Source organism: Macadamia integrifolia, chromosome 2 (assembly GCF_013358625.1).
Source record: "Macadamia integrifolia cultivar HAES 741 chromosome 2, SCU_Mint_v3, whole genome shotgun sequence".
NCBI lineage: Eukaryota > Viridiplantae > Streptophyta > Magnoliopsida > Proteales > Proteaceae > Macadamia > Macadamia integrifolia.
This window is the reverse complement of record NC_056558.1, coordinates 37,642,003-37,668,129: the sequence shown is the minus strand read 5'-3', so window position 1 is coordinate 37,668,129 and position 26,127 is coordinate 37,642,003. Positions and strand designations below refer to the sequence as shown.

Here is a 26,127-nt window from a genome sequence, read left to right as displayed (position 1 = left end):
TCAGATCCGAGTCATCCGACTAGCTGTTTATTTTGGGTCTGTCTGAATGTAATTGACCCGGTTACAAATACCTTTTATAACTAAGGATGTAAATGTGGAGTCGAAATCTGAATTTGCAATCGTATTCGTTTAGGGGTATTCATATTCTGTTAAAGGTATCTGGATTAAAATTTGAATTATCCAAAAAATAATTATCTAATCAAATAAAATAATCAATTAATGCTTTTGAGGGATCTTGAAGATTAAATAGATTTTAGAGAATGAGGAAAAGAGTTAAAACAACTTGGAAAGATGAATGAAGAACAAATTATATTCATTGGGGAGAAGAATGTCAAGATTACACAAGTCCACGAGTAAATGGATAGTTGGAAATTCGAATTTGATCTGCATCCATATTCGTTTAGGGGTATCTGTATTTGGTCAGTAAATATCTAGATCCGAACACATTCGACCCAAATTCGATCCGTATCTAATCCGTTACATCCCTACTTATAACCTAATGTAAGGGTGTTAATCGATTCGGTTTCGATGCAGATGGTTCAATTCGATTCAGTGCAAGATATTTTAGGTAAAACCAAAACCATTTATAAACAGTTTCGGTTAAAACGGTTTTGAATGGTTTTCTTATGTTTTTTAATTCTTTATCCAAACAACTTCTTAACCTTTAAAGTTTTTAGTGAAATTGATGTAAATTGTAACATTGAATTGAATTGTTTATTATTATAGCTTTTTTTTAATATCTATTTAATATAAAATTAAATTTCTTTATTGAAATGTGTGTAAACTTAACATTGAATGACTTAAACCTACTACATATATGTTGATAGGTTTAGCGGTTTACCATCAAATCACAGTTCAATTTTAAAACAAAAACCAAGCCATAAACTATTTCATGGTTTCAATGTAAATGGTTCCATTCAATTTTGATAAAAGGTTTCGATTTCGAATTCACATCCTTAACCTATTTGGGATTGGGATTAGAACCCTGACTAGTCATGTGCCCTTGTGCCAACGTTAGGGGTCAATTAGGGGTGCACATGGGCATCAAAAGGGAAGGAATTTTTGTGTTTCACATAAGTGGGGGCATCATTTCGCCGCCCTTTGTGTCTAGGGTACAAGGGCTGCCCGACTAGGGACTTATAGACAAGGATTCTCTTAGATGTAAAAAGGCAATTGATAAAATAGTTTAATGATCGATATGATGGATTAATGAACATATAGAATAATACAATAATGAATCTAATTAACACATACTCAGATCCATATCATATTATAGAAGATTTCATAAGCTTTAATTTTTTTCTCTTGTTCAATCTTCTTCTCCAAAGCTTTCTCTCATTGTCAGTATTATCTGCTCCTGTCTATTAAAATTATCAATTGTTTATATGTAATAGGTGTTGTTTCCTTTATATAGATGGGGAATAGAGACTAACACTGAAATAGAGTACAAGTGAGACCCTCTATAAATGGTGGCCTTTACACTTTAAGCCAGCTAACTAAAGGGAGGAGGTTTGGTATGCTGCCGATTTTCCTAGAACTAGTGACTCTACCAATGAGAGGGTTGGGATGGGTCCTTTTGTTTTCTGCTAACCCGACATTTGATCAACACTAATATTTTGTCTTGAAACATACAGTTTTAAGTATCTATTGATGAAGGGGGAGTTTTGTAGCTTATATACTTTGAACATTTCTCTTAATCTTTTGAGGCTTAAGACATTAAATCTGCTCATTTATAAAAATTTTCATTTATGGTATAGTAATTTATATACCACATATCCATCGTAGAATCAAACGATGATCAATTGTTTAGTGACCAGTCATAGTTTTGGTACATAATATTAATAGAGCCTTCATCGCTTAAAAGATGCATTAGAAGACCGGCTTTGTTTGAATCCATGTAATTGATGATCCACTTGAGTATATCTTTCTCTGACCCGAAATCAGCACTAAACCTGAAAGATAATAATACAAGAGATTATTTCATTTAGTTGGTCATAAAAAAAAAAATTGTAAAATCTATTTGTTTGATTTATTCTTGAAAAAAAATTATAAATATAATTTGCTTGAGGGAATGTTTTTTCCACCCAAGGAGAAGGGTTCACCCACGGGTCTAGAGTTATTATTACTCTCCCTATTTGTTGGAAGTCAAAAATAACCTCCACCATTTTCTAATACTCATGCAATAACAATGATGGCTATCGGTAAAAAACATTAGTATTAAAAGTGCATACAAAGAGAGCCAAATAGTTGATTCTATAAATGAAATTCAAATAATAAAACAATGATCAATGAATCTTATGATTGGCATATCTTTGACATCGTAACATTCTAACTTCTTCCAATTATTTTAATTGAGTATCCGTACTGGATTTTAAAGGTTTTTGTGATTTAAAATATTTGGTTCTAGTTTTAACTAATTAAATGTTTTCAAATATGAAAATTGGAGTCCTTTCCTGTGGGCTTGTTATAGTGTGCTAGAATTATCTGAAGAAATATTTCTTTTCCCAGAGGGACCTAGATGGCCAATAGGCTTGAGTATTTAGACAAACAATTTAAGGATTGTGTTTGTGAGAAAGAAACTTTCGAATTGTTTTTTTCTTCTCTTAGTATATAGAGATGTCCAAATTAAAAACATAAGTGGATTGAAGAGAGTTTCTCCCATGTTTTTGTATTTTCCTTAAATTTTTTATATAGATTTTTCCGTTTTTGAGTTTCACAAGTACAACTTCTTTGGTATTAAGTTGAGTTTTTATTGTTTTGGTTCAATGTAGCCCCTCTCCCATTTGTTGTTAGCTGTTGAAACCCTAATGAACCATTGATTAATTTCCTATGTATTGGCACATTCGCCTTATATTTTTGTCACCATTCTTTTTAAAATTCCTATTGAATTTTCGAAGCTTTATATTACCATATGACCAATTCCATTGGACCTATATGATCCATCTTCCCACAAAACTTCATCCTCAATGGACATGCCATGTGGTACGACTTGGCATGCCACCAAGAAACCTCTCTTAATAGGCCATCTAGAAAAACCACCTTTTTATTGGTTATTTAATTAAAGATTTAGCCATCTCAGATTCGTTTTCAATCCTAATTTCAGTTATGAGATCATCAAATCTTCTTAAAATCTTGACAAAATCTTGACTTTTTTGTTTTATTGGTTTTGAATAACTTGCAACCTCATCACCAATTAGTTATCCTATTATATATCTACATCAAAACTTTTTCGGTCATTCAAATCTCTTCGTACTTGAATTAATTGACTTTCTAAGATCTCTATTATTATAGGAGTGATTATTCTCTGCAGTGAGTGCGGCAGTACGATGAGCATCGAATGACTGAAAGCATCCAAGCACGCACCCTGAAGTCCTGTCAGTCATCCAATGCTCACCGCACCATCGCACTCTCTGCTGAGGATCTTCAGTACCCCGTATAGACTATTTTTTCTTAATAACTTTTGAAATATCTTATTCATCCATTCTGAAAAATATGGATAATGTTATTAAGTCAAAGAAAAAAGAAGAAAAAAGTTGCAACTGGTAGAGCTTACCAGTTAATAATCCTGGAGAAATGTACTGTCCTCTTTTCCAAGTCCACCTCAATCCCATTCCCATGGAAAAAGTCCCTTGTAGCACTTCTTAATTCCACTTCAATCCCTTGAGCTGTGAAAAACCGAACTGTGGGGCTTGACTTTGTTCCATTGCAAAGCCCAAAGTGAATCAATGGATTAACCTTAGAAATAGCGACCTGCAATTTTTCCATCAAATTAGAAAACATTGTCATGCAGGAGAGTGTTTGATTATATATATGTTGTCTATTTCCTAATGATTCCATAACACTATTTTCCACAAATTCATGTTTTAAGTTTTCATAAACCCCAAAAGAGATTCAACTTAAAGTTGATAAAGTTTCCTCCAACTCAAAGGCTCTTCTATAATATAAGTGGAAGGAAGAAAATCACATCCATCCATGCTTTAAAAAATTAAAATTCTTAAACTTAAAACTAAACAAAATAGATCTATATAAGAAATACTGGTGGGAAGAAATTGAATAGTCAAATATATCTATTGTCCATATGAAGTCAAACTGAAGATAAACCTCATTTGCTGACTTTCCTCTCCCCTCCAACCCAATCTTTTTGTTTTTTGGAGCATGCATGACTACAACAAGCATACATAGAAAGCTTAAAATGTAATTTTAAGATATAACTATTTGGATGCTCCAGTAATTTAAATTAGAGGTTTGTACTTATTTAATAAATTATCTATACTTTGTGTGCTCATGAAAAAGAGAAAATTGTATTGTTGAAATCATTTCTCGCGACAAAATATTGTTTTTAAATTTGTTTCAAATGTAAATTCTTTCAAATGTTTAAAACGGTTGAAACAAAAGGAGCAACCCTATATGGAAGTGAGTCTTACGAATGAGATGATCCATTAATTTTGATGTGTGGTCAATCTAAAAAATTTCAAATAATCCAAATGATCACAATAAGCAAATACATTGAGAATGTTGGAAAGGGTTTTAACCTCCACCAAAACCGAATGGAATTTATTAGCTGCTCGAGTTGCAACCAACCCCTGTTGGCAGCCAAAGAAATGAAATCTTAAAAAAATATTTGTGAATCCAAAAGTGAAGTGAATTACACCGTTTCTTTGGCTGCCAACAGATACTACAACCCGGGTAGCAGACAAATTTTTCCATCAAAACCATGGGGTTTCATCTTTTCCAAAATAACTCCCCAGGTTCTAATCAAATAGAAAATTATTGAATTTCAAATAAAATGAAGAAAAAAAAAGGATCTAATAATTTTAGTGAAGATGTGGAAATGTGCCATTTTCTCATGATGCAAAATTTAGATGGGATGGAAGATGTTTACCTCTAAACGCTTATCTCCAGCTCCAAAAGGTTTGATCAAGTTGTATGGTGCTCTCCGATTATTTCTTAGAATACCATTCTTAATGGTTGTGAGAGAGTAAGGGTAGCCTCCTATTATATACTGGAAGTCGGAGAAGAAGTTTTTCCTATCAACAATTCCTCCAGGACACCCTACCCTAATCACAGCATGGATTGCCATAGCATTGTGTAGGTTCATGAAGAAGGCGAGCTTCTCTTCTTCTGAGAGCACTAAGAGGTTGATACGTTGAAGATCTTGAGTCAGATTTACGTATCTACATTCATGAAACAAATAAGAATATGGAGTTAATTCAAACAGAATTCATGTAGTAGATATATTGCTTGAAAATAAGAAGCATATGAGTTGCATGCAAACTAGAAAGGGTTTGGACTCTTAAATGGTGTCCATTTTCCTCGGCTCAGATCTGTTTAACAGAGAAAAGTGAAAAATGTAAAAGGAGTGGAAAACATGAACTTGTTTTCCATAAACTATCACAAATATGAGTGTTTGAATTAATAGGGGTGTGAAACTTATCAAACAAGTTCATTAAATGCAATTATTTTGATAGGACTTTGGCATATGAAAAAATTGATTTTGTGTCTATCTTTCGATTCCTCCTATTTCATCTCTTCCCCATAGAGATTGGATCCGCTGCTCATACAAACACTTGGTCGTACGGGTGAATATCCAACACCTGTCCCTTTTGCTTCCAAATATACCCATCTTCACCCATGTAATGGAAGGAACCCTCTTCACCCATGTAATGACAAGAAGTGGGACATGTATTGGATGCTCACCCACACGACCAGGTGATCATATGAGTAGCGGATCCATTCTCGAATTCCACCTCACCACAATTTCTTCTCTTTCCCACAAAATTCTAACCCAATAAATTAAATATTCCCTTATTTCTCTCCCATCTTTTTTTTTTTTTTTTGTCAACTCAACCCATTACATGCACGACCCATCCTAATAAAAATTACATATTTCATTGTTTTCTTGTCAACCCAACCCATAACATGCAAGACCCATCCCACAAAAAATTACATATTTCATTATTTTATTCTTTTCTTTTTTCTTGTCAACCCAACCTATAACATGTATGACCCACCCTCACAAGTTTTTCAATTCTTTTTATCCGTCAAACAAACGGGGCCCTAAGAAAATAACATAAAACAAAGCTCAACATGAATAAATGAAAAACTAAGTAGAAAAGTCCATGCAGGATGAGTCATATGATTAAGATATGCCTAAACATATATAATTGTTCATCATCTTCTGTTTTCATAATAAGTGCATGAAAAACTGAAACATACCTCCGGAATTCTTCACTGTTGCTGATGCCCATGTAATTAACATGGCTCCTATCTTCAGAGGCATATGACTCAAGAATGGCAGTCATGATCTTAGTTAGCTTTTGACTCACAACTGCTGCAGGCTTCGGTTCACTGTCATTTGTAGATCCTCTGAAATTGAAGCATTTTGGAATGAAAGGTTCGTGCTCTAGGAAACGGTAGAAATGGTTGCCATCCTCAAAATCATTTCCCCTACACATACACAGAGAAATATATAACCTCAGCAAAATCAAACGTCAGTAGTCTTTCATATGTCAGTATATGATTTCATTCCTTCTTGGATTCTTACCCGAATACGTTATGGATGAAGTGCCTTCTTGCCAGCTCCTTCCCTATTTCAACGGCCTATAGTTAACAAAAACAAAAAACAAAATAATAGTTAGATCAGAGCACACACAACGTTCAGAGTTCATGGAAAGCTATGATAGATAAGCAGGCAGTGGGTAAGATGTCAACATGGGAGAGTAGCGAGGTCATTTTATATAATTTTTGTCAAGGTTTACGTGAAGGCTCGAAAATTTCAGCCATTCGGTTCAATTGGCATGGGCTTATATAAGCTTAATTTGCAAGATTAGGGTTTTTTTTTTCCAAAAGGCTGGGGACACTGCTAGGGTGCTAGCATGTGACACTCTATTTCCTTTCTTAGAAGACCCCCTTACCCTCTAATGTCCAATCCTACGATTGCTGTCTGCTACTAATTTATTGAAAGCTGGCAATGTGCCCAATCCTCTCCCTTTTCTTTTGAAAAGTATTGAACTTGGGTTTGTTTCCCAGTAAAAGCTATTTCTGGATTTTGCCTAGATTTTTTTTTTTATATTGTTTCTACATGGGTAAGGCTTCATTTTTTTTTTCAATGAAAAATATTTTAAAAAAATTTGACTCCCATTTTGATAAACTTTTTTTTTTTAACATGACAAGAAAGCACATATAGGTGTAGTTAAATGTATAAAAGAATTAAACGACAAATAGTAACCATATCATGAACCAACATGCCATTATTTAAAAAGACATCAAAAAATGTAAAGTGAAGTCATTTCAGGATTTCTATCATGTGTTCCAATTGAATATATATATATATATATATATATGACTACAGTTCCTTTCATTTCTAAATAATTCCTAAAAATATATTCAAATAAAACAAAGGGAGTCTAAAGCTATGTTTGAAGCTATAAAAAAAAATTGACGAAAGAGATAGACAAAAAAAAAATCATTGTATAATTATAATTTTTGTCCATTATATATATATATATATATTCTTCTTTACTTGGCTTACCAAACTAAGTGAGAACCTATATAAGTAAGGGTGGCTACTTTCGGCCCATCTCTCTTAGCCCATGATGTTTTCTTTTACTGACCTTAACCTAGTCTGATTATAAAATGGGTTGGGTCAGACGTTTGAGCATGGTAGTCACCCTATGGACTTATCAACCCCTTTAATCTTAAGTCCAAATTATTCAAACCTCATTGTCATGTCATTATTATTAAAAAAACTTTTCTTGAATGGGTAGCCAGAGAGGCTTAGGAGCTGGCTTCAAATTTCTTGAATCATTTCAAACGCTAACGCGGGGTTGTTGTCCGGACAAAGAGCTTACACATCAATAATTTGAAAAGTAGGGTGCCATGTGGGAAATAACTGTGTTATATGTGGTCACCATTAGCTGAAAAGAAATTGGAGGAATTTTAAAGATTGACATAGTAGTTTCTAGATATGATGAAAGTGGAGGGTTTCCTAACCCAATAAAAAAATTTTCCATACATGAATTATGGTTAGTGAGAAATTCGAGAGAGTGCTTTGGTACATGGATGTATTATTATATGAATTTTATTCAGAGAGAGAGAGAGAGAGAGAGAGAGAGTGATTGAACAAAAAGGGCCACTTTAGTGGTTTTCATTTCTCCACGTCGTGGGGAGAGATGGGCCCACCATTTGAATCGATTGGTACCACTAACATTAATAATCACTACCACTAATTTCCCTGCTTTTCTGGAAAAGAAAGAAATCAAATTTTAAATCACTTCAATCTTTAAAAACAAGGACAAGATGAGAAGGGTAAAAATGTCAGAAAATTTTTCACAGGGCCCACTAAACTAACAAATTCAGACCATCTCCAGCTGACTAGTGAGCATCAAACAACGGAGGATCTCTTAGGATGTAGAGTGTGGATTAGGTTCTTATACGGTTTGATCCACACAGATGAATTATTGATCCGCTCTCTAAGTGTGTATTTAGATGTTGGTTTGTGTGCCCTAGAGGATTCAGATCCTCTCCAAATCACTGAGATGTCCAATGCGACAATTGATAGTTGAGAGGGCTTGAGCACACACCCTAAGTCTTCCTCGTTGGATGCTAGTTATGCTTCTAGTTGTCGGATGTAACCGGAAGCAGCAGGAGAGGATCAAAATCTTAAACTAACTATCAAAGATACAATAAGGATGATCAATTAATCACTAGTCCATTCTTGCCATTGGATTGAAAACTAAGGGAATAATCACACTATTAATCTCTAGTATATTCTAATCTCACGGATGAAAAAACACATCTTAGAATAGTAGCAGATGCTATCGAGATACTTAGCATGTGGAATCATCATGCTATCATGCTTATAATGTATTAGCAGATTCTAATCTAATAGGTATAAAATCATATTTTAGGATGGGTTATATTTTGGAACATACCTTCTTTCTCCCACAATCAAGGTGCTGCACAATCACTCCGACCATCTCGCTCCCAGAGAAACAGTTCTTCACGAGCTTCATCTTCATCAAACGGTCCTGAATTGGCAACTTTTGCCTCAAAACCCTAACGGTTGAAATCATCTCGTCCGTCCGTTCCTCGTCTGGATCATCAAACCCATATACTGGGGGACTCGGTGCATCGTCAGGGCATCTCTTCGCCATCACCTCCTTCAATCTCCGCTCCAACTCTCCACTGTTCCTCAACGAATTCAAAGCTACCAAACCCCCAATTAGCTTCTCGTTGAAGAAAATCTGAGGCACATTAGAGCTTCCAGTCCTCTCGATCAGTTCCTTCTCTCTAGTAGGGTAAACATCGATGTTGATTTCATTGAATTTCAATCCTTTCTCTCTGAAGAACAATCGAACTGCTGTGCAATCTCTGCAATTCGATCTGGAGAAGAAACTGATTCTACCTTTAATTTTGATTTCTTTGTTCTCTTCCTTCTTCATCTGGACAATCACTTTGAGTCCCGAAAGATTGATTTGAGTCACAGAGGAATCGTTGTTGATTGGTTTTCGATTCTCTGTTTCTTTCGTAGACGAGAAGCGATTTAAAATTGCAGACGAGAAACTGTTGCTCCTATCCCGAAAGTATTTGGAGAAGTTCCCGGACAGGGACTGTGATCTCTGAATTTGATTAAACTCTTCTATTGAGGATTTCAACATCCCTGGTGGACGTTCTGGCTGCGGAAGATGCGAGAGAGGTCGGATAAGTTGCGAATCTCCATTAAGATTAATGGCTTCATTCGCATCAGAAAAATCATGACCTCCGTCTCGAGTCTCTGTTCCATCTGCTTCATTCGAATTGCTTCTGTCTTCTTTCACAAAAATCTCTCTTTTCTCAATCTCAATTTCAGACATATCATCCATCGAAGTTCTTGAAGAATTCATAACATGATCTCCAACTTTTTCTCCATTTAATTGTCGATCGCCGTTAAAGTTTCTATCTTTGATCTCGATCTCGCCATCAAAGCCGCTATCTCCTGCGTGATTATCGTTACAGTTTCTTACTTCAAATTTTCCTCCTCCTGAGGGAATATGACCGTTAATTTTACCCGATAACTCCATTATACGAAAGAACTGGAACCGATTTCAAGGGGAAGAAGGTCATAAAAGAACGAAGAAGAATGAAAAAGCGAACCAGAACGAGCTCGAAGGAGAGCTATGGAAGCATAGAGGAGGGAGGAGGTGGAGAGAGGAGAAATCGGGGAGAGTTTATTAAGGGGAAGGAATTGAATTTGAAAGAGAAAAGGTCAAAGGCGTGATCGCTATGGAGTCTTTTAATTTGCTCAGTCCACTTGGCTGGAGAACTCATATCAGGGATATCCCCAAACCGTCTTATTATAACTTCCTTGCCTTTTATATAGGGTGGGAGAGATATCCGAATTGAAGACCCTAGTTGAGAGATAAAAATTTCAAAAGGGGTTTTAATGAATATGTCGTGGCCTATGCACTGGGGAGGTTTATGTAAATAATGGATAATGTGGTAGAGATCGGTGGTACTCATTACTCGGTTGGAATGGGTTGACTCAGTTTGGATTGTAGTTGAATGTGTAACTCATAGCCGACTCAGAGTCTCAGACCTATTCTGCCCCTTTTTCTTCCCAACAAATTGATTCGCTGTCTAATCGCGTAGCCTCTGCATTAGCTTAAGGGATATTGAGAGAGCGAGTAAGGGTATCAATATAAATATGATATTTTATTTCACAAGGATAGGGTGGTAATTTCGTGTCGCTATGTCTGGGCGCAAGGGCCACGCGACGAGACAACTTTCTCTTCCCCTCTATCTAATAGTCAATTTGATGAGATTATCTCTCCATGCTGTAAAATTTGTCATTCGTGTCTTGGACTAACAAGGATATATATATATATATATATGATTTCAAACCCTCTACGATGAGCGGTGAGTGACAATGAGGATCCAACAGTTGGGAGGGGCTTAGCATGCACCCTGCCTGTTGGATCCTCACTGCCTTCTTGTAGAGGATTTATGTGCACATATATATATATATATATATATTGGTGTTTTTTGTGCAAGACCCACAATGGACAAGACGAAGACCCACAAGGGGCCAACAAGTGGACCACTGAGCCACACTTTCTATTACATTACTACTACTATTACTATTATTATATAATCTTTCACATAGGATGGTGAAACGACCTTAGACTTATGCTAGACTCCACTTGCTAGCAACTTGCCATTGCACTACAAGCGCTTCCTCAAATAAACAAAAATTCTTGTAAAATATTTTGGAGTGTAAGAATATGACAAATCTTTCCTACATTTGAATCATGTGTAGAGGTATCGTTTAGATAAACTGATTGTTATAGGCCAAGATCGTCCTTTTATTTTACCATATATTTTGGCTCTCATAATGATCATATGATGGACCATATTATGTGATTTGGAGAAGTGTTATTGTCACAAGAGTCTGTTATTTATCTAAATGTCACAAGGCAAGTATTTTGCTACATAGATAGATAATACATCTTTTCCGATCGTTCTATGGAGATGATCTAGATTAGACATATGTCAAATTTCAAAGTTTATCTAAATCAAATATCTCACCTTATATTGGCATTTATCGCCTATTAGTCCATGTATGTTTATTAATGCTCTAGACATTATTGTGCAATTTCCCAACTTTGAATTGAAATAGACAATTTAGATTAAATAAAATGAAAAAAGATGAATCCCATTTATGTTATGATTTTTGAAAATGTCGCCTTCTTTTATTACGTGGATAACTACCATGATTCTAGGGGGAAAAAAAAAGACTACCTTGAAGATTTTTATGTTTTCAAAGGTTGAACGGTAATTTCCCTAAAAACTGTCAAAGTTGAATTTTCAATTAAAAAAGAAGAATATTAGAATTAGATTAGTTCAAACCTTCCAAGTCAATATAATGATGATCTAAAGAATGTGTCCATGAAACTTAACTCCTAGCAGAGCTACCTTGTGATATGTCGAGAAGAGGCTTCTTTCCATATGATTAAGATATATAAAATATGTCATTACGATACATATTTATCCAACAAATTGATTGACCATTTCAAATTCTAAGTGATTGAAGGGTTGCTTAGATATTTGGAAATCTAAGGTCCATCCTAAAATAGTTATCATATAGGAGGGTAATTAGATATGATTAATGAACATTGATTCCTTCAAGATTATTTAGACACCTATGGCAATATTGTAGGGATATTTCCTTGCGTCCTCACCATGGATTTAGGGGACGGTATCTGCATCATACCATCCGATACCGATTTATGGATCGGCAAGTATCAGTCGGTTTTGTGTTTGCTATTTTTAAAAGGTACCATTTTTTTACTGTTTTACCCATAAAATAAATATGAGTAAGTGATTCGGATCGGTCAAGGATCGGGGATCGATCTCAGTCAATATCAATACTATATGGTCGATACGGCCAATCCAATACTAATGATTGAAACCTTTGTCCTCACACATCCTGACCATGTGAGTCTCACATTGACATCCTCTTTCAACCATGTGAACGATTATTGATGAAAATATTTCTTCACACCTTGATTGATGTGGCGTGGTAGATTCCCTACATTGTCAGCATGAGAATCTCTCTCTCTCTCTCTCTCTCTCTCTCTCTATTATTTATTTCTTTGTATCATTCTCTTAAGGGGAAGGGATTCATGCACATGTGCGGAAGCCCCATCAAAGATTCATAACATAAAAGGGGTAGCCCGGATATTTCATGGGTCCCATCCAATGGCTTCCTGTTTACCATGCACAACCGGGCCAAAAACATTTTGCCTCTCTTAATGAGTAAGGAAAAGTTTACCATCACTAATGAGGAAGGAAAAACCCCCTCACCACGGATTCGACTCTTCTTTTGAGCACTCATAGCCCAAGTTGGTCCATAGTTACTTGGGCGAGTGCCACGTGTTTAGGTGGTGATCTAAAGTTTTGAGAGAAGAAACGAAGAATGAGACACTGACAAAGGCACGGAAAACAAGGTGCCAAGAACCGTTGGATCATCATCTGGACACGTGGCACTCGCCCTGGTAGCTATGGGTAAGACTTGGATAATACACGCTCAAGAGACTAGCCGAATTCCCTCACCACCAGTGATGTGACGAACATGTGATGGGGTTCTTGTCCCATCATAAACTGGCACCGCCTAATATTAGGGATCAAATTTACCCTTTTCCTTGGGCATCCAATGACACCGATGCTCATGGCAAAGGAAAGGTTCAAGGTAAACTCAGTCTTTCATTATTAGAAGGAATAATTGCAACTTCTCATCCACAATTTTCTTGTCTAGAAACATGTAGTAGTTGGCTGTTGCAACCTTTATGACCTGCATGCTTGACGTATTTCTAAAGCATTACTTGGTCCCATTACAAGTTACTACTAAATTTTTTTTTGGGTGAAAACAAGTTACTACTAAATCATTTAACATTGGATAGTGGATTTAGACCAGTCGATGAATTAAACAGTAGATGAATCATTAGCATATTCTCATGGAAAAGTGGTTTTTGAATGGTTGAATCATTAGCACATCCTTGTGTAAGAATGGTTGCCATAATGGCTTAAGTTGGTTTCATCTTTTGATTTTTTCTTAGTGAGTGATTGACGCTTTATGAAGTGCTGTAATCTTTGCATCATTAGATTTCAGGTTTATTGGCAGGGAATTTAACTTTCTTGCAGACTTCTAAACTTTTCCGAGTTTAGTGGATTGATCCCCCATTTTATTGTAAATAGGTCTCTTGTCGATGCTCGGCGTTTCAACTAGTCATCTTTCTCTTTCTAGTGAAAGTTTCATTCTCTACCAAAAAAAAAAATTTAATGGTATTCATATTTACTACACACACATCTTTATAAAGAGAAATTGCCGTTCAAGGAAAGGTGTCAATGTAGGACTAGAATAGGGAATCGGTCCAACATTGGCTCACTAAGAATCGAATCGATTCACCTATTAAGTTCTTGGTTAAGTTCTAAATCTAAGTTTTGGAAATGATAAGTGAATGGGACGTGTTGGTTCTAGGATGGGTCTCCCAATGGTTTCAAAACCAAAAGACTAGTTTGGAACTGACTAGATCTGAAACTGTCAACAACTGTTTCAAACTTGTATTTACTCATATATTTGGTGTTGATGATGTGGATTTTTGAATTTTGTACTTGTTGGTATGCTTAGTAATTAAGATTTTCTTTTTAAGTATTTTGGTTTATATTTTTGGATAGATATTGATTAATTGTATGTTCAGCAATGAATATTAATTATTTGCATACATACGAATAGATATTTGATATTTGTATGCATGGTTAATTTTTTTTTAGAATTTTGGACTATGGCAATGCTTCAAACCAATTAAGAATTAGAACCAACCCATCCGTTATTAAATGGTTACAGATCTTAGATTTGGAACCGATTAGATAAATAGACCAGTTTTAGTTCTGACCCCTTAAGACCGGAATAGATAAGGAACTTTACCAATTAACCAAAATCGAACCAATTTACACCCTTACCTTCATGGCTTCCAAGACTAACGACATCGTTGATATCTCTAATATAGCGAAGAGGATAACGAAATCCAGTTGGTGTGGTGAACCTTCTCACGTTGGGAAAGAAAATTTTCTCCTAAGATTATTTTGAATGCCTCGCGTTTATAAAATAGATAATGAGGATATATCTACATTCCATTCAGAAGCCCTTTAATTTGTCTTAATTTTTTCATATTATTCTAACTGCTTGTCCTATCATCTATGGATGAAATGAGTTAATTTTTCAATTCAATTTAATATCATTACATCAATGATTTAAAATTATAAAAAAAGTTAATTCATTGTTTCTATTAATTTCCTTTCCTTTCTTCTTTTTAGGCTGTTGAAATATTCAATTCTATTTGAAGACATTTATTGCTTAAAGAAAACAAATAAGAAGATCCATACATGATAGGTAATAAAGTTGAGATAGGCAAGAAAATTCAAAATGTGACATATTTAGAAGGTTTAATAAAGTTGGGACAAGCAAGAGAAATTTCAAAATGTGACGTATTTTGAAGGTTTCCCACCAATTAAATGACATAATGACAATGCCATCTATCTTATATGGGGCTCTAGCCGCTCTACTGTATTTGAGAGTAGGGCAATATTTGAAAGTTTTGTTTTCTAACGCTTCATGATAGAAAATAGCCAATGGAACCATTCTATATTCTCTGATCTTTTGGCTCATCGAAGCAAATAACAGGTCGAATGGGGATTAAACCAAAATTGAGTCTTTATTGGTTTGGTTTTAGTTCTTTGATTTGATTTCCAATATATAGTTTGGTGTTTTTTTTTTTTTTTTTCCCAAATAAGGAGCCAACCGGTTGTTAGATCAACCTATGGTGTGTTCTAGGAGAGTGCCGGGTTGTTGGTAAAGGGTGCGAGTCGGAAGGAGGGGGGTGTTGGTTCCTTCACACACCCCCCTAAGTTCCTTTTTTGAAGTGTGGCCTTTGCACATAGTCAAGGGAGAAAGATTCCCATTTTGCTATCTCTTATTCATTGAAGGAGGTTTTCAGGGAGGGATCCGACTCCTCTCCATAGAAGCCAAGGATCAGAGAGTGATCCCACGACTGGGAGGACTCGGGTACATATCCTGAGGTCACCCCAGCCATGAGATCACTTTCTAGTTCCTGGGCTCTATGAAGAGGAATCCTATCCTTCAAGAAGGGTCACATTGAAAGGCTTACCTTAACAATCTAGGTCCCACGCTTACATGCCAAGTTTTACAAGCAGACTTGATCAAGTGACATGGAGCTATGGAAATATAAAGAAAAATAGAACTTCAATATCTAAAGTATTGATACATGTGCATGAACACAAATGATATGTGTACTAATACAAAATGAGGTATTTTATTACATTAAACTATTTCTTAAAAAAAAAAAATTAGAGAATGAAATTTGACTTGTGAGTAATCTTTACATGCACTATCTATCAAATGGTCCATATATATATATATATATATATATAAACACACACGTGGCAATGCCATATGACATTTTAAAAAAAAAATAACAAACCTTTATGACAATAAAAAAAAATCTGAAATATAAAAAATATATTAAAAATTAAGAAAAAAGACTCTCAAACAATGGGCTCCTCACATGGATTATTATATAATCCTATTCAAGAAAATAACAGATAAACATCACAAAGGAGGAGTTTTGGTTACATTTTAATTTAAAATATACTTATTATTGACTAGTTCAACGCATATTTTATCCACATTCTTCAAACTGGACCGAATGGGCTGTCAAACTGGTCAAAATCCGAAAGACGAAATCATGACCTTTTCGGTCCAGCGCCACTCATGACGGCTACTTTATTTATGAGAAAAAGATATGTGAATGGCAATGTGGCCCTTACTCCTAGATACATAAGGGATAAAATAATCGCTTTGTTCCTCATGGAAGGTGAAAATCTTTCCCTTATCAATGTTTTATTGTGCATTTCTATTGACTCCCATGATAGTGTAGGTTTCGTGTTGCCATTCACAAAATCCTCAATGAGAAGCGTTGTTTCGGTTTTAGCTTTAGTGAGCCTGTGACTGTCTGAACGGACTAATCTACGCTTAGCCTTTCCTTCCGATCTTGCCTACCTATGTTGAAACACATGCATCGATTCACCGGAATACATGGCAAGGAATGACTAGATGTAGATCGCACAATACCTACTTTACGGAAAAGACCTATCATCTTACACCCTATTCCTTTTAATATACCTCCTTTCTTTATCAATTTTTATAAATTCTACATTTTTATTATAAGTTTTCCCTTTAAAAAACGGAAGTTCTTTTCAATTACAACAACAACAAAACATCATTCAAATCTAATGAGGCCGATTACATAGATTCAAGCAAGGACAAAGAAAATAAATTATAAAAATAAAAAAAATAATAATGAAGTATAATACAACTAGATGAAATTAGCTTTTTGATAGAAAAAGTCATTTTAGAGCTTGGCAAGTTGAGAACTCTTCCAATGTTTCTAATCTTGGGTATAGTATCAATCGATATCGATTTGGATCAGTCAAAATTGAATTTTAATTGATCTGATTTTTTTTTTTTTTTTTTTTTTTTACCCTTAGGTTGTATTAGTGGTTGGTATTAGATCTATCTCAACCGATATCATCTGGACAATTTCACCTGATCCGAATTTTAAAACCAGGACTTCTTCAATGGCTACTAGCTTCCGGAGGGGACTCTTCTTGACTTTTAACAATTTGGCCCAGGACCCGTTTGGTGGAATTCAATCAAAGAAGGGGTATTTGGTTTAGTCTTGGATGTTTGGGGACCTGACCATTTGAGAATGGAGTGAGGACCCGGTTGAACAGAATCCAGACGGCAGATGACGTGGCATAATTCCCCACTTTCAGCGGGAAGTGATGCGACGAAGATCGCGCCGTTTATTTGGATTTTGTACCATGTTTGTAATTATGGAAATTTTCCTGCCTCTATAATTAATTACAACAGAATGAGAGGCCTCTTTGGTAAATTACCAGAACTCTATAATTGCAGTCGACTCGGGCACTCAGCCCTGCTGTTCGTTCCCCTATTTGAGTCACTTTCAAAACTGAGTCCGTAACTCGGTATGGTTTTGTTGTGGACCAAAGTATTTAATGGTTTTAGCTTCCGCGGAATATTAGCTGAAATTCCACTAACATCTTTGACCCTCGTTTTATCGTTGGTCTTGGTGGGCCATGTGGAATGTCATGATCATAACGGTTGGTGAACCTAAAAACATTGTGAACTTTTTTTTTTTATTTAGTTCAAGGGCCACTGAGCCAGATAAGATCCATTTTAAGATCACAAAGAGACCCAGAAGAGAGGCTTAGTGGGTCACACTTAGGGGTGTCAATTCGTGGCCCGAACCGGTTAAATCGATCGGGACCGACCGTTTATAGACCGGCCCGGCCTGGACCGTTTATTAAACGTGTCGGGCTTGAGCCCGGCCCATTTATAAATGGTCGGTCTCGGTTTTGCTACTTGAACCGTCGGGCGCCCGACCGAGACCGACCGAATAACGCCCTACCGAGACCGGCCTATTGTGCACCGACTTGGCCCGACCCTTTAATGATTGTAGAATACCTATTTTACCCCCCAAATTAAAGAATAAAAACTAAAAAGTAAAGACATGTTCACATTTTAAATAATGGTTATATTTGGTATCATTTATTGATTTATTGTCATTTTTTTGGGCTTGCATGAGTGGGCCGGAATATAATAGCACATTTTAAAGAGGGCCCGTTTAAAAACCGGTTAAAGCCCGTTTAACATTAAACATGTCCGTAGCCCGGTTAAGGCCCGACTAAAGCCCGATTAAGGTGGCCCGATTATAGCCCGAGACCGACCGACCGAATATAAAGTGTACTATGCCCTCAATAACTAAGCCCGATTAGTTAAATGGGCGGACACGGTGTAGCCTTTGAAAGTCTTCAAGCCCGATTAAGCCCGACCGAAACCGAACCGGCCCGACCGGTTGACACCCCTACTCTCAGGCACCTCTCACTAGTCGTCTGCTCTCTTTGTGCCTTCCACCTCCCCTCCGGTAGGTTTGCGCTCTCCTCCCCCTATCCCCCCTCCCCCCACCCCCTTGGGTGATCTTGCTTACTCCCCCCCTCATTAGCTACCGCACTCGCCACCGTAGCTTGCCCTCCTCCAGATCCTCCTGTTATGCCCCTGTGGCCACTGCTCCCCCCTTCCTCATGATTTGTTGGACCATATGGAATGTCAGGGGACTCAATTTTAGTTAAGCAATCTGAGCTCCGCTCCCGCATTAAATCCTCCCGTTCTGTCCTTTGTTGTCTCCTTGAAACCAGAGTTCCCGAATCCAATGCCTCACGCATTGCTGCCTCTATTCGCCCCTCCTGGTCTTTCCTCTCTAACTACTCCTTCAGCCCCCCTTGGGAGAATCTGGATCCCTTGGGACCCCTCAATCTTCCTCCCCCCATTCATTCACCTCTCTATCTCTAACCCCTCCCTTGATTGCCCTTTCTTCTTTATTGCCGTCTATGGCCTCAACTGTGCCTTTGATCGCTCCCCCCTTTGGGAGGACCTCAAGCTCCTCATCTCTTCTGTTGGTCCCCATCCTTGGGGATGGGAGGGAGATTTCAATGTGGTTCGCCATACCCATGAGAAAAGTGGGGGCTCCCCTATTCACCCTTCCTCCATCGAAGCTTTTAACTCCTGCCTTACTGACTCTAGGGTTGATGATCTTAGATGGTCTGGCCTTAAGCTTACCTGGCGCAATAAGAGATCAGGCCCAAATCACACTGTAAGCTAGATAGGCTTCTCGTCAATGAGGCGTGGCTGTCCTCCTTCCCCTCCTCCCATGCTACCTTTGACCCGGCCAGTATATCTGACCATAACCCCATCTCCCTCTTTATTCACCCCCTCATCTCCTTCGGCCCTAAGCCCTTTAAATTCTTTGACATGTGGTCTTCCCATTCCGGATTCCTCTTTGTTATCAAATCTGTGTGGGATGCTCCCATCCCGCTTAGGTTCTCTCCCCTCATCTTCTTCGCCCTTAAGCTTAAGAATGTCAAGCTTGCCCTTAAGGAGTGGAACTCTACCACCTTTGGCAACATCTCCTCTAGGGTTTCCGATTGTAGATCTAGGCTTCACTCCGATCAAACCCAACTGCAATCTGACCTCCTCAACTCGTCCCTTTCCTGTGATGAAAAAGGGGCCTCTCTGGAGCTCTCTTCGCTCCTGTCTCAAGAAGAAAGCTTCCTTAAGCAAAAATCCCATATCAAATGGCTTAACCTTGGGGACTCTAACTCCTCTTATTTCCATAAATCCCTCAAAGCCAGGAACAACTCCAACTCCATTCCCCTTCTTGTAGGAGAAAATGGGTCCATCCTGAGATCCCCCCCGAACATCAAAGAGGAATGTATTTCCAGCTTCAAAGGCATCTTCTGCCCCACCCGCCTCCTCACCAATCCCCTTCTTCTAGACAAATTCATCCCCCCCACCTCCTCCCCTCCCTCCAATCCATTCCTTCAAATCAAGAAATCCTCTCTACCATTCACTCCCACAAAGCTAATAAAGCTCCTAAGCCTAATAGCTTCAGTATGGGTTTCTTTACCTCCTGCTGGTCTATCTTAGGAGGGGATCTTATCAAAGCCATTAAAAGCTTCTTCTTCGACCCCTCCCAAATCCATCGCGTAAACCACACCTTCCTTTGCCTCATCCCTAAGGAGGGAGCCTCCTCTCTTAGAGATTTCCACCCCATCTCCCCGTGCAACCTTCTCTACAAGTTCATTGCCAAAGTTCTTGCCAATCGCATCCAGTCTGTCATTGGCTCTCTTGGTAGTGCAAATCAATCCACCTTCATCTCGGGCCTCAATATTTTTGACAACATCATCCTTTGTCACGAGATTGTCTGTGGTTTTGACAACAAATCCCACTCCCCCGCCACCCTCCTCAAAATTGACATTCATAAAGCCTTCGACTCCATTAGATGTGACTTCATTTCCAGAGTCATGCTTTCCATGTCCTTACCCCCATCCTTTATGCACTGGACCCTATCCTGCATCTCCCTCCCCAATCTCTTAGTCCTAGTTAACGGTTCCCCAACGGGTTTCTTCTCCTCCTCTGTTGGCATCCGTCAAGGTTGCCCCCTCTCCCCTCTCCTCTTTTGCCTTGCTCTGGAAGTCCTCTCCAAATCCATCCAATCCAAAATTGATAATCACCTTATCTTCCCCATTCCCAAGTGCAAAGCTTCCAACCTCTCCCACCTTGCTTTTGCTAATGGCCTAATGATCTTCTCCAGAGAGGACGAGATCTCTATCTCTTCCATCATATCCTCCCTTTATCTCTTTGAATCCCTCTCGAGGCTACATATTAATCTTCTCAAATCCTGCCTTTTCCTCGCAGGTGTTCCCGAGCACACCAAAGCTCGTCTTCTCCAGCTCACTGGCCTCACCAATGGCTCTCTCCCTGTCAAATACCTAGGCCTTCCTCTCATCTCTTCTAGGCTCACCGCCCACCATTGCGCCCCTATGCTCGACCAAATCCAAAAGACGCTTCAGATTTGGAAGAGTAAACCTCTCTCCTTTGCGGGGCGCCTTGTTCTTATCCAATCGGTCCTCCAATCATCCTACATCTACTGGTCGAGTACTTTCCACCTCCCCAAATTCATCATCAAATCCATTGAATCCCCCTTCTGCTCCTTCCTGTGGAAAGGTTCTGATTCGTCTAAATTCCTTCATCCCATTCGTTGGTCCTCTATCTGCTTTCCCTAGCGTGAGGGCAGCCTTGGTATCAGACGAATCAGAGATGTCAACTCTGTTGCTATCCTCAAGCCATCCTGGAAGGTGGTCTCCAAGAGTCCAGGAATCTGGGTTTCTTGGGTCTACTCTACCCTTCTACGTACCACTCCCTTTAGACCTGCCTAATCAAACCCAACTCTTCCTGGGTGTGGTGGAAAATCCTCTTTGCCAGGCCACTGGCCTTGACTGCTACCAAATCCATCATCGGCAATGACCTGAGCACCTCCTTCTGGATTGATAACTGGCACCGTGCAGGTATCCTCTCCCACCTTGTGGGAAATAAAGCACGGTCTACTCTTCCGGTATTCCCAGACCCTCCCTTGTCTCTCTCATCATTTCCAACAACTCCTGGTCCCCACCGAATATCCCCTTCCTTTCCATCATTTGGCAATCCCTCAATTCTATCCCTCCCCCTTCTTCCCTTCCTGATTGCATCTCCTGGTCCGCTTCCCCATCGGGTTACTTCTCCTCTTCCACTTGGAACCAGTTGAGGACCACTTCCCCCATCCCCTGGTTTAATGTTGTCTAGTTCTATGGCCACATTCCCCATCATAGCTTTACTGTCTGGAGAGTCCTCTTGAACTGCCTCCCTACCTAGTCTTTTCTCATTCATCGCCACCTTCCTGTCTCCGCTGCCTGTTGCCTCTACTGGAACGGCACGGAAGGACACCAACCATCTTTTCTTTGATTGTCCCTTCTCCCGTATTTGGAAGCACGTCCTCTCCAAGTGTTAGCCTACTAGGAGAACCCCCTCCCCCTTCAGAGAGAGTAGATCTGGATTGATATGACCTTTTCAGGGAAATCCTCTTGCAACATTGCCGGTAAGCTTGCATTTGGTGCTGCGATCTCTCATATCTGGATGGAGCGCAATCTGCGCAAATGGTCCTCCAAACCCAGATCCCTCGACAGGATTTGGAAGGCCATTCACTTTGATGTTTCTTCAAAGCTGGATTCCCTCCCCCTTAGATCTATTGTAGACTCCCCAAGGAACAGACTCATTGTTGCTTCCTGGGGTTTACCATACAGCATTATTCTCCCCCCTTCCCCCCGCCCTTAGGGCTGTATCATTTGGCCTTCGGGCTTTGTACATCCCCCCTTCTTTCCCTGCTTTATATATTATTTATTCATCCAAAAAAAAAAATATTATAATTTATGAGGAACACCAAAGGTTTTTAACTCTCTTTCTTTTAGATCACAATCAAACTTTCCCACCAAAGCCAACGACATATTGGTCTTTCTGGAGCTTGAAGGGCCAAAAAGCAATGTCATTCTACAAAACTTTGATCAATCAAAGACATAGATTAGTTGAATGGAACCAAAACCAACTACATTTTAGTAATTGGTTCAAACTTCAAGCACCACAGCCAGAGTATAAATCTAATAATCTGATCTCAGTATCAGACTTTCTTTCACCTATTGTTCCGTCTAAACTGGTCTCACTAGAAATTGTTGACGATGTTTCAATACTAACTCTTAAATTTTTTGGAACAAAAATTTGTTACTAGTGAGAACTTAAGCATATTGTATGTACCCACTCACGACTGGAATAAATAAACAAGTAAAATATAAACTATAATGATCTACTAATTCATGGGGAACATAATATAAATGTGGATATGTTTGCAAATATTGAATAAGCCATCGAATATGACATATCATAATAAAAGTCACTAGGAGGGAAAGGTTCTCTCTGTTTTCCCCAAAGTTATCTATTTACTAAAGTAAAATTAGTTTAATTACACAATAAATTTATGCATTGTGATTATATAATGGAAAACAAAAAATAAAATAAAATAGACAGGATCCATACATCTGGAGTACAAGAAGAACAACAACTCAACCTTATTCCAACTAAATGAGATCGTCTACATGGATCCGTGTAAAGACAAAAAAGAAATGAACACATCAACACAACAACTCAGGAGTAACCTATATAATCCTTAGTTTAGAACCAATGGAGTCAAGCGGGTTGCCATCCCTCATTTCAGATTAAAATACCCACTTGGATGTAGTTCCAACTTCCGATATTGTTAATTGGCAGCGTTTGGTAACATTCCAAAAAAACGTTTCTGGAGTTTTTTTGTTCTAATGGGAACTAAAAAACGGAATAAAGCGTTTGGTGCATTTATGGTGTGTTTCTTTTTTTTTAAATTAAAAAAATAAAAATAATAAAAAAGAAGCTAGAAAAGAGAATTGACAGAACGACAAAAGGTAGTTCCGTCGTTCCAGTTTCGTTCCAAAAAAAAAATGGGGATTTTGACACAAAAACTGAAATTTCCGTTATTGACACAAGCATCAGAAATGTTACCAAACACAGCCTTAGACTGCTATGATGATTGATGACCTAAAACCATCCAAAAATCAGAAATTTGTTAAACAGGGAATCTGCATAGAGAAAGAGACACAAGGATTGAGATAGACATCCCAGTGATCAAACTACACTGACATCAGCTGCTACCTCCTCAAAAAACCATGAAAAGACTAATTTGGTAGGCAACTTTGGAGATAAGAAAAGAGGTCGTTGGCTAATCATTAGGCACTCAATTGGGTTCTGTTTGATAGGCAGAGGATTTCATCATACAAGAAATTATTAAACAAGGGACAGAATAGTATTTTGAACTTGTTACCTTCATGTAACTACTCTGTTCATAAATTTCTTGTTTCTATTACTAATTCTCATTCCCAATATCCTGATAGTTCCTTTTTCAGCAATGCAAGACACTTACTAGAACCTGACATACGTATCCATATCCTGGATTTCAAAAAATGAACACCACAGACCCAGCTGCCATATCAGTTTCCATATGCATCTATGCACCCCACTATCCTAGCATGGTGAAAACAGGCAATAATTTAGTGGTGCTTTCTAGCTCCATGACTGCATTCACTCATTATTCTTTCCCTTCATTTAGCTTCACTGAATAGTTGGAGGGCTCATGTCATGTTTGCTTTTCTGATACAGGTACTGCAACTCCAAAGTGCACTTCACACTCATTTACCCTTTTAGGATCATCTCAGTTCTCAAAACCAAACAAGATACTGAATCTAGGTTTAGAACAAGGTCACTTGGCAGCAAAATATAACCTTTTTTGTCTGAATTTCATCAGATTCTAGATTACCTCCACATCATTAACTCCCTTCTTTCCCTTTATTCTCTTGATCTCATCTTTAAGGCATTAAAGGTATATTCTTTCTATAATTCTAAAATTGTACCAAAATTTAAAACCTCTCTCAGATGAATTCTATGTCTTCCTAGTTATCCTCGATAACCCTCTAGGCTCTACGCTCTACCCCACCCCCCCCAAAAAAAAAATTACTTTGGCAGGTTCCATTGCATAAATTTCATTCAATATGCAAGGGACTTCCATCTGAACTCTCCCCTCAAGAATAGTCCAAGCAACAGCCTTCCTTGATTTTTAGCTTGCACATTAAGCATAATCTCTTCCTCTTCTCCACTCCCGTTAAGGTTTTCAAAATAAACAACTCAAAGAGTCTAATGATGCTAGTGCCATTGAAATAAACATCAAACCCATAGGAAATTTTGGTTTAGGAAGACCACCCATCTGACAAGTTCTTCAGATCATTCTCCAATTGTTTGACATCAGACATAAAGCCATCACCTAGCTCAACTCATTCAATGAGTAAATTATAATTACTAAAGATCACAATATAAAATACAACTGAAATAAAAGGAAGAAGAAGAAGAAGAAGAAGAAGAAATGATAATGATAAGAAAAAAATATATATATAGAGGAACCTGAAAGTGGGGGTAGCCAAGTGTGGAGGAGAGAAAGGACGGAATTCTTCTTGTTCTAAGTTGGAAATAGAGGAAGCCAGCAAAGGAGAGAGCCAAAGCCACCCTTACTTTCAGAAACATGGTCTCAAATCCCTCGTCTTCATCAGCAGCAGCAAGATCTCTGCCCAAGTGTGGAGGCGAGGAAGGACAGATCCCTTTATGGTCATAATCATTTCTTAAGCAATGTTGACGCAACCTGTCATTTCCATTCTCTTCTGCCTCTTCACCTGTCTGATTCTGTCTCATTTCTCTTTCTCCCATCACTGAAAAAAGCCAGAAATAGTTGCGTAGGAAACCCAAAAAAAACGAAGGAACCTTTGACAACGCCTGTTGAATGATGTTGGGTTTCTGGTGAAGGAATCTTTGGCAAACCTCAAGATCTGTTCTAGAGGGTAAAGGAGACAAGAAGATAAAGTACTTACCGTACTCATGCGACTACCTGCAGCCCCAAAATGGCGTACTGCGAACCCCCTCTGGCGACCAGCATCTGCAGTGAGATGAAGGTGATATACTCCATCAATGGAGTTGCCGCGGAGAGCAACACCTCTCCGGTGACGATGAAGGATGGCCTCCATCAATGGAGTGGTTTTGAATATAGAGAAAGAGAGCAAGAGCAGAATGGAACCAGTTCCAATTATGCCAAAATCAATATCCAGCGACGATTCTATAATGATAAGACCCTAAATCCCTCCCCACGCCTTCCTCGTTGCAAATAACAACTACAGAGCGACCTGCAATGCTGCTGAGGCGTTCTTTGCAGTATTTCGCTATTTGCTGGTCATTTCAAGGAGCGATTATATTCTGTACGGACTACAGTGATGCAGTGAGCATCAGTTGGCTGAGAATGTCCCGCGCGTGCTAAGGTCTTCTCAGCCATTGCATCACACTCTATGCGGAGAATGTTTTTGGCATTTAATCCTTTCAAGTGACCTTTGGTATTAGTTTATTTGAGCCTTGCTTTTTCGTAAAAAAACTACTCTTTTATCATTTTACCCTGAAAGATACGGAATATTGAATCAGATCGATCAGGAATTAGAGATTGG

General features: G+C 38.2%; 1 protein-coding gene across 1 annotated transcript; it reads right to left on the bottom strand.

The window, feature by feature from the left end:
- Window positions 1-1,723: 1,723 nt before the first annotated feature.
- LOC122060927 lies at window positions 1,724-10,314 on the bottom strand. The gene is made up of 6 exons (XM_042624039.1): window positions 8,934-10,314; window positions 6,545-6,600; window positions 6,217-6,447; window positions 4,883-5,174; window positions 3,554-3,750; window positions 1,724-1,952 (listed from the first exon to the last, which is right to left on the bottom strand). Exons 1-6 carry the CDS (start codon window positions 10,059-10,061, stop codon window positions 1,799-1,801), a joined length of 2,058 nt encoding a protein of 685 aa, XP_042479973.1. The 5' UTR covers window positions 10,062-10,314; the 3' UTR covers window positions 1,724-1,798.
- Between the last annotated feature and the right edge of the window lie 15,813 nt (window positions 10,315-26,127).

Bases quoted from the DNA above. Each gene is read 5' to 3' on its own strand.
- LOC122060927 (XM_042624039.1), bottom strand. From the start codon at position 10,061: ATGGAGTTATCGGGTAAAATTAACGGTCATATTCCCTCAGGAGGAGGA. The intron at 6,601-8,933 runs GTATGTTCCAAA...TGTTAACTATAG, and splicing joins TTGATTGTGGGAGAAAGAAG to GCCGTTGAAATAGGGAAGGA. The intron at 6,448-6,544 runs GTAAGAATCCAA...GTGTATGTGTAG, and splicing joins TTCATCCATAACGTATTCGG to GGGAAATGATTTTGAGGATG.